This window comes from Oncorhynchus kisutch, linkage group LG10 (assembly GCF_002021735.2).
Source record: "Oncorhynchus kisutch isolate 150728-3 linkage group LG10, Okis_V2, whole genome shotgun sequence".
Classification (NCBI taxonomy): Eukaryota; Metazoa; Chordata; class Actinopteri; order Salmoniformes; family Salmonidae; genus Oncorhynchus; species Oncorhynchus kisutch.
This window is the reverse complement of record NC_034183.2, coordinates 20,291,436-20,301,368: the sequence shown is the minus strand read 5'-3', so window position 1 is coordinate 20,301,368 and position 9,933 is coordinate 20,291,436. Positions and strand designations below refer to the sequence as shown.

General features: G+C 39.2%; 1 protein-coding gene across 2 annotated transcripts in view; it reads left to right on the top strand.

Annotated features, from left to right (window-relative positions):
* The first annotated feature begins 416 nt into the window (after positions 1-416).
* LOC109897885 (endophilin-A2-like) overlaps positions 417-9,933 on the top strand; it is a 30,968-nt gene continuing 21,451 nt past the window's right edge. Inside the window, exons 1-3 of one of the 2 annotated variants that reach the window (XM_020492528.2) lie at positions 448-796; positions 2,313-2,417; positions 8,353-8,421. In XM_020492528.2, the coding sequence (XP_020348117.1) occupies positions 8,353-8,421 (69 nt within the window). In that variant the 5' untranslated portion in view covers positions 448-796; positions 2,313-2,417. Of the gene's footprint in view, positions 797-2,312; positions 2,418-8,352; positions 8,422-9,933 lie in introns of both variants that reach the window. The other variant, XM_020492527.2, reaches the window with a different exon arrangement.

Below are 9,933 nucleotides of genomic sequence, written 5' to 3'. Positions count from 1 at the left end.
GCCAGTTCCCACTTAGGTCTGATGCCAAAAAAAGGAAATTCTTGTCAATTTCACCCAAAATATATATTTTTTTGCAAAATAAGTAGTGTGTAGTTTCAGTTATTATAGCTATAGTACTACATAAAAAAAAGTTATGAACTACCGAAAGCACTACCAAGATTTCAATGTTCAACTATACCACCAAGCTACTGCAACATGCAGTTTAATTACTAGTTAGACTACATGTAGTTCACCACTCCCCAACACTGAGCATGAGTGAGTTTGAAGTGGTTTTCAACTAAAGTACTTGAGACTGAAGTAGACACATCGACAACTATTGAAAAACACTTATGCCACCCTGTGGGGGAAAAAAAGTGAACACAGACCATATTGGCCTGCTCCTCTTGTGTGCGATAGAGGGCGCTGCACGTTTGCTTATGGAGAGACAACTTGGAATGTGCAGCGAGCGCAATGATATGTTGGAGGTGTCGAGTTAACGGTTTGGTGCAGCTAAAAGTGTACACTGTGGATATACTCATACCTAGTCCTAGAGTCTTTCAAGACCTATATGCACTTTATAGAGATCTGCGCCCTTGTTCAATAGCATTTCTAGTCACAATCGTGAACAGCAGGACATCCTCGTCGGCGTGTACTGTAAAGGAGAACGACTTTAACGCAATCATATGACCGCGGCGTGCAACTATTTTAGCTAGTAATAGTTATTATATCAAATTTAATCCTATTACGGCAAAGGTGAAAGACCGGTTCCAAGATGTCTGTAGCGGGCTTCAAGAAGCAGTTTTATAAAGCCAGCCAGGTTAGCAAACAACTTTCCTCCCCTCCTAATACAGATTTGTTTCAATAAGTATTAGCTTGCTAATGTTAGTGATTTGACATAAAAAACGGTTTTAAAAAATACATCATTATCTTAGTTTGCTAGGTAGCTAGCTTGCATGAACCTTTATGAAGTTTAGCTTGCTAGCTAAGTTACTGGCTCGGCTCAACTTGTAACATTAGCTAGTTATACATAGCTCTCTTTTTTTGTTAATGTTTTTGTAAGTTATTTAGCTAGTTATCGGTCTTAAATAATTTCATGGGCAAACTAAAGTTAAAACGTGGCCAGAACCTTCCAAAGAATGCCATGATAAACTTGACAGCTAACGTTAGTTAGCTAGCCAGCCAGCTCGCTAACGTTAGTTAGCTACTTTTTATGTAACGTTACTTAGCTAGAATTTCAAGAAAAACACTTCGCAGGTAGTTAGCTATCCTAGTACCCCCAGCTAACAGTACTAGTCTAGATAGTACACGTGTAATGTCTGTCAGCTGTCACTCAACAGGCAAGTTGAGGGTGTACACACCTTCAGGTAACCCATTCCAATGTCCCTACTGTTACTAGGCTATCTAGCCGTACCCTGGGGATACCAGGGGCAACATGCTGTTGTGGTTTTGTTAGTTGGCTTGTAGAGCAGGGGTTCCCAAACGTTTTCACTCTGCCTCCCATTCTGCCGACCGTTGGCCCACACTTTGGAACACTCTTGTAGAGCATAGGCTATCTCTGCTGTAACTGATTTGATAAAAATTCTAATTTCAGAGTGTCAATATCTTGTTGGTTATGTAGACAGAAGATGGATTATTTAAATTAGTTTTCCTCAGTTGGAGCCCTGGCTGACCTGTTCTGAGGGTTGATACTGCTATTACTTTATTATTTTAATTTATTTGTTTTAGCATACTGAGACCAAGGTGTCTTTTACAGATGAGACCTGAATTACAGAAAATACATATATAAAAATACTAAATGCAAGCAGAAAGAAAAACATGGTCAAAAGGTCAATCAGCGTTCTGAATTTGCCTAGAGGCACCAAAACATCACATTTCTGAGCATTTAGATTGTTCCACAAATAAGGTGCAAAAAACTAAAAGCTGATTTAAAAAACCTGAGACCAAAGGAATTTCCAGAGTTAGCCATCCCTTAGACCGGGTGTGGTAACTTGTATGTCTAAAGTGTAGTGATAAGTACAGTGGGACTTTTTGTAAAGGGGCTTTATAAATGAAAACATAGCAATGTGTCAACCTACTTTTGAGTCAGTCTCATCCTGTCCCTGCTGATCTCAGCAGGGAAGATTTTTGCTTTATACCCCAATATCCTTTTAGGAGCGGGCTCAGATCCCCTTTGGGGAGATTTGAAGAGATAGGGAAAAGAGTCAATCCATTGGGAAGACAGAACGTCAAATAGGAAAGGAAGGGCCAAAACTGCAGTGTTTGTGCGTGCGTGTGTGTATGTATGTATGTATTTACTGTATTTTTTTTAATGTGTTTGCGTGCATGTGTTACAGGGGGCTAAGAGAAAGAAATGATGTGCGTTCTTCCTGATTGGACTGCAATGCAGTTTCATAGGAGTCAATAATGCCTGACGCCAACAAGAAATAGGACTCTCCCCTGTAAGGCACAAAATAATATGCTTATTCAGAGCATGCAGTTGCGTTGTCACTAGCAATGACTACATGTGATTGTAAATAGGCCTACTTGTAGGAATTGGTTTCATATGTTTTATGCAGCACTGTTTTTCTGTTCTTATGGAATGCAGGAAGTTGGCTTTAGGAAATGAATATAGCTGCAGCACCCCGTAGCACACGCCCATGTTTTTTTTGTTTTTTTTACTATCCCCTTTTCACATTTTACAAACCTGTCAAACATGGCCTACACATTATTCAACTTGTGTACGCACACATACCAAGTGTCATAAATAATACTTAATGTGACTCGATATCTGAATGAAATGCCTTTCATTGTCCTGCAGCATCACTAGCATACTTTGCAACATGTATAGGGAAGTTGGTGGGAATGTGAGAGGAAATGGTGGGTCAGAGTAGAATCTGCAGATGGCTGATCCTATCATATTCGCTCACAAAGGGAGCAGTCAGCTGAAGGATCATATGCCGCTCAAAAGTTTAAGTTAACATGTACAGTGGCATTGGCCCCTGTCACTTAGGGGCTAGTTACATATACTCTTTACAGACTTTACATTGTTACCACATTCTTGCCAGGGTAAGCCTTTTATATGTCCTGTGCGCATGCCAGCAAGTGTGGGACTAGACTTTTATTTTAATAAAACCATTGACTATACACCATCACAAAGAAATCCAGCATTAAATTGTTTCTGGCAGGTCCTATGAAACATAAGACTAATAAAATGTATTTCCAAAAGAATAAATGTATTTTAAGTTGAATTATGTTACTGGTTTGAGCAGCCTGTATGGCTATGCCATGCACATGAAATCAATAATTTTGTTCATTAAACAGACAAGACACACTTGGGCTACCCTGATCAAATTCAACACACACGCATTATAGGGTAAGAATATGATCTATAATGGAATAAAATACAAATATTTTTCCCACACAACTTGTGTCACAGCAGCAATGTAGAACTGCTCTCATATATTTAACTTTTTTTTTAAATTAAAAGGTGAGATTTTGAAATAAAGCCCAAGGCAAGCCCATACTTTTTTTGATCAAACTTTCATCAGGCGCAGGATCTTACACTCAATGTGTCTTCATGATACCAGTGATAGAAAAGTACCCAATTGTTATACCTGCGTAAAAGTAAAGATACCTTAATAGAAAATGACTCAAGTGAAAGTCACCCAATAAAATACTACTTGAGTAAAAGTCAAAGTATTTGGTTTTAAATATACTTAAGTATCAAAAGTAAATGTAATTGCTAAAATATACTTAAGTATGATGAAAAGTATAAATCATTTGACATTTCTTATTTTTACTTACTGACAGCCAAGGGCACACTCCAACACAGACATAATTTACAAACAAAGCATTTGTGTTTAGTGAGTCCACCAGATCAGAGGCAGTAGATTTGACCAGGGATGTTCTCTTGATGAGTGTGTGAATTTGACCATTTTCCTTTCCTGCTTAGCATTTGAAATGTAACAAGTACTTTTGGGTGTCAGGGAAAATGTATGGAGTAAAAAGTACATAATTTAATTTAGGAATGTAGTGAAGTAAAAGTTGTCAAAAATATAAATGGTAAAGTACAGATGCCCCAAAAAACAACTTAAGTAGTACTTTCAAGTATTTTTTACTTATGTACTTTTCACCACTGGCAAACATTTGGCGTGATGCTTAAGTTGGTGGGAAAATGCCTTGGTTTGAAAGGTGTATTACACACAGAGCACTAACTGATGAATTGTATATTTGGATGCAAATTTCTGAAAATTTTGCTGCCAACTAACTGACCCTCATTAACCGGTCAACAAATGGTTACATTTTCCCACAGGAAAATTATGTGACCAACTTAAAATGCTATGCATGCATACAAGGAAGGGACATCTTTAATTCAGAGCTTAATGGAAACATTCAACAATAGGAAGCCTATCGTCTTACAGTCGAAAGGTTATAGCCTATTATTGAGCATGCAACTCCTGTTGGAAGTAGCTAATATACTGAACAAAAATATAAATGCAACGTGTCAAATGTTGGTCCCATGTTTCATGAGCTGAATAAAAAAAACAGACATTTTCCATATGCACAAAAGGCGTATTTCTCTCATGTTGTGCAGAAATTTGTTTACATTCCGGTTAGTGAGCATTTCTCCTTTGTCAAGATAATCTATCTACCTGACAGATGTGCCATATCAAGAAGATGTTTAAACAGCGTGATCATTACATAGGTGCATCATTACATATTGTGCTGGGGACAATAAAAGGCCACTCTAAAATGTGCGGTTTTGTCACACAACACAATGCAACACATGTCTCAAGTTTTGAGGGGGCATGCAATTGGCATGCTGACTGCAGGAATGTCCACCAGAGCTGTTGCCAGAGAATTGAATGTTAATTTCTCTACCATAAGACACCTGAAACATCGTTTTAGAGAATTCTAACAGAGATGAAAATCTGTTAGAAACGTAGAGAGGGGAATTTAATAGCAACAACTACAATAGGCTGCTAATATGACATTATTTAGAGTAAAGTAAAATGTTTAGGTTTCAACAATTATACTGCCTCAAGCTCACATTGCAGAGTGGAAGGTGACGCGCTGATAGCCTGCCTACAGTTGACTGTCGCCTAGGCACTCGAATGGCGAATGGGATGCACGCTTTAATTACGAGTTGAGATTGAGAAATAAAATAGTTTCTAATTGTGGCTATGAAAACAGTTTTTACCATGCGATTGCATTTAGAATGATTTTTTACGCAATGACTTGGCTTATAAAAGCGCGTTTCACCCCAGTACAAGCTTTTTGAGGAGCTGCTCTTATGTCATCTTACAGGGGATGGGCTATTCTGCTTCTCAAACTAGACTCTGTATGCTGTGTGCATGTGATAACATGCATGACAACTAACGAAAATACACAAGCACCAATTGAATACCACAAAATTATGCAAATGTACCATTTTTATGACTCTGTATCCAGTATTGAAGAACTTGCTATTCCCAAGGACTTCCAGTCATTGCGCTAATGTTAGTTAGCAATTTATGTAATGCTAGAAAAGCCACTTCCTTCAAACTGAACGCAGACACATAAAATGGTATCTACAAGTTCTTCTGACTCTGGGGAAGTAGATAAAGGTGCTTCATTGCCAAAGTCTCTAACTATCCCTTTAAGAGTAAGCAAGCCTATATGAAGTGAACAAGCCTATATGCCAAACAACAACTACATTTCTGCTGTAGGCATTGGAGACCTCACACTATAAATCGCACATGCACAGCCATGTCTCTGAAATACTACATTCTCTGTAGGATGCTTTATTTCTAAATTCTCACATGTTGCATAATCTCACATTGTGTGACTACATCAAGATGTATAGGCCTATCATGACATTGTATGTTCATTTGATCAGCAGGTTTCCATTGTTCTTCACGGCCAAGTTGTCCCCTTAGGGTCTTTGGGGCCAGTGTGAAGCTGATGATCAGTGTGTGATTCCTTTAGGTGTCAGTTCAGTTCTGAAATGTTTTTCTATAATGTTGTGTAAAAGGAGAAAGCCTGGCAGCGGTTGGCCCATTGTTAAGGAGGCAGCTGACTGACTATCACGTAGTCTTGCTCACAATAAGATTACAATCACACCATTATCTGTGTAAAAGAGATGCTATTTTCAGGCGTCAGTGATGTGCTCTCCTCCCTCTTAATCTAGCTAGCAGTAGCAGCCGAGTATGTGGCCTTGTGTGTCTGCCTCACGGCATAGCTGAAATGAATCAATTTCTCTTGGTGTAGAGTTTAAAAAATAAATAAATTATATACTTAAAAAAAACAGCTGTAGGCCAAAATATTTTATTCTAAGAATCCCTCCCAGGTCTATGAAAGGCTAACACAGCCACCATCCATGATGTTTTGACAACGTAGCAGTTTTGTGGTTAGGAAGACTCGAAGAGCTGAACACTCCCACCTGTTGATGGAAAGCAAAAAAATTATGAGCTAAGACACAGATTCTATTAGCTCCAGCACGGTAACTTGTGGTTGTTGCTCTTTGTCCCTGCTCAGATTCCTCTATATGAGTCATGTTCCCCTCTCCTATATCCCTCAGTCAGTGAACTTTCTACCCCAGATGCTGTGTGGGTTCAGGTTATCCGTTCTCTGGCTTACACATTAGGTCCGGGATCAGTAGCAGCATGCACATTAAGTCATCACTTTGTTTGCTGCGTGTCCATTTCTACCATCAGATCTGACACTCAGTGTAAAAGCAGTGTACAAGTGTGGTAACAACAATTGGTACTATGAAGTACATATTTTCTGAACCGCCATAGTGCTTTGTTCACTCTGTGGTTTGCATTGGGCAAAGAATACCAATCATGTCCTCTCCCAGAAGTAGATTGACATAACTCATTGTGGACTGTTTCAGTAAACCCATATGCCACATGATCATCATGTCACAGAACTGAAAATATGATAATCTTGCTCTCACCAAGCTCACTTTTTTGTGACTGTATTGAATGTTAGTTTAATTTAAAGCTGCAATATGAAACTTTTTGGGCGACCCAACCAAATTCACATAGAAATGTAAGTTAGAGATCTGTCATTCTTATTGAAAGCAAGTCTATGAAGTGAGATTTGTTCTATGTGTGCCATTCTATGCTTCGCGGTCTTAAGTTTATTTTTTTGCATCTTTTACTTTCGGCTTTGTACACCAGCTTCAAACAGCTGAAAAAAAACATAATTTTTGGTTATGGAAAATATATTTCACAGCGGTTTAGATGGTACAATGATTCTCTACACTATACTTGCTTGTTTTGTGTCACAAACTGAAATTAGGCAGCGCCATTTCTTCATAGTGCATCTTTAATTACTGTAATCTAAAGGCAGGTTAGCTTCTACACCCACCAAGTGCCTATAGGCAAACTAGTTACATTTGCAAAAAGGCTGAGAGAGGTGGAAATGCATAGCCTAAACATCTCCCCTAGTTAGAGTGAAGCCCCTCAGTGGGACCAGTACGAAAATATATACTGTACACTCACTACTTACTGTAAGTCGCTCTGGAAAAGATCTGCTAAATGACAAAAATGTAAATGGCTGGTCATGTATTGGCCTCAGAAAGGGCAGGAGTTGTGGGTAGATGTTGTGCCTTGTCACTGGAATTGTCTGCTGTAGAACCATCCCATTGTCCCCACGTGCAGTTGTTTTTTTTCCTGCTCATAATTGAATAATTGAGTAAGCTAGACCTTCAAAACATGTTTAGGACTGACATGGCAGAAAGGAGAGAAAATGTATGCTACTTGCATGACAAAGAATTACCGGTAGCCTATGGGGAAATAAAAAGCATACAAACTCATGGCATATGATGTGCCACAGAACGTTTTTAAATTGGGATGGCTGACTACAGTACATGACCTAAAACATGTTGCATATGTACTAAGTTTCCTCTTGAAAGGGTGCCTAATATGATTTAAATTAGCATAGTGGTTTACGTCACTTCAAAAACATTGGTATTGTTCAAATAAACATTTCCATTAGTCCTAAAAGAAACTGTACAGGATTCCAGCATCTGGTCCTTCTCCTGCATCTCTAGAATTCCACTTCAGAATCTGTACATGGTTGATGGAGGCAACAATGATCTACAATGTCTACAATGGTCTTTGTCTCTGCACAGGGGTGTATCTTTGTATGAGAGAATAAAGAACTTGTTTTCTACAGGGTTGTGTTTGATGGTGTCAATCAGATCAGATTGAAGTCAGTTAAGATTAAACTGTTTTGTCTGCTATTTGAACCTAGACTCTTGTGAATGGTGGAACTGGCAAGCTGTATTTTCTTTAAATATGAGAAGTAAGAGAACTATCATGTGTTGAGGGATCTTTCTGATCCACTTTTATGAACTGCACATGTATTGTGTAACAATGGCCCTTTTCTCTCCCACTCTCTGCGCAGATGGTCAGTGAGAAGGTCGGCGGTGCAGAGGGAACGAAACTGGATGAAGACTTCAAAGATTTGGAAAGGGTATAATGCCTCTGACTGTACATTTAAAGACCAGTACCTGAAGTAGGCTAGTTACTTAGAATTCAATATATTAGGCCTATCCAGAGCCATACAGTGCCTTGCGAAAGTATTCGGCCCCCTTGAACTTTGCGACCTTTTGCCACATTTCAGGCTTCAAACATAAAGATATAAAACTGTATTTTTTTGTGAAGAATCAACAAGTGGGACACAATCATGAAGTGGAACGACATTTATTGGATATTTCAAACTTTTTTAACAAATCAAAAACTGAAAAATTGGGCGTGCAAAATGATTCAGCCCCCTTAAGTTAATACTTTGTAGCGCCACCATTTTGCTGCGATTACAGCTGTAAGTCGCTTGGGGTATGTCTCTATCAGTTTTGCACATCGAGAGACTGACATTTTTTCTCCTTGCAAAACAGCTCGAGCTCAGTGAGGTTGGATGGAGAGCATTTGTGAACAGCAGTTTTCAGTTCTTTCCACAGATTCTCGATTGGATTCAGGTCTGGACTTTGACTTGGCCATTCTAACACCTGGATATGTTTATTTTTGAACCATTCCATTGTAGATTTTGCTTTATGTTTTGGATCATTGTCTTGTTGGAAGACAAATCTCCGTCCCAGTCTCAGGTCTTTTGCAGACTCCATCAGGTTTTCTTCCAGAATGGTCCTGTATTTGGCTCCATCCATCTTCCCATCAATTTTAACCATCTTCCCTGTCCCTGCTGAAGAAAAGCAGGCCCAAACCATGATGCTGCCACCACCATGTTTGACAGTGGGGATGGTGTGTTCAGGGTGATGAGCTGTGTTGCTTTTCCATTTTGGTTTCATCTGACCAGAGCACCTTCTTCCACATGTTTGGTGTGTCTCCCAGGTGGCTTGTGGCAAACTTTAAACAACACTTTTTATGGATATCTTTAAGAAATGGCTTTCTTCTTGCCACTCTTCCATAAAGGCCAGATTTGTGCAATATACGACTGATTGTTGTCCTATGGACAGAGTCTCCCACCTCAGCTGTAGATCTCTGCAGTTCATCCAGAGTGATCATGGGCCTCTTGGCTGCATCTCTGATCAGTCTTCTCCTTGTATGAGCTGAAAGTTTAGAGGGACGGCCAGGTCTTGGTAGATTTGCAGTGGTCTGATACTCCTTCCATTTCAATATTATCGCTTGCACAGTGCTCCTTGGGATGTTTAAAGCTTGGGAAATCTTTTTGTATCCAAATCCGGCTTTAAACTTCTTCACAACAGTATCTCGGACCTGCCTGGTGTGTTTCTTGTTCTTCATGATGCTCTCTGCGCTTTTAACAGACCTCTGAGACTATCACAGTGCAGGTGCATTTATACGGAGACTTGATTACACACAGGTGGATTGTATTTATCATCATTAGTCATTTAGGTCAACATTGGATCATTCAGAGATCCTCACTGAACTTCTGGAGAGAGTTTGCTGCACTGAAAGTAAAGGGGCTGAATAATTTTGCACGCCCAATTTTTCAGTTTTTGATTTATTAAAA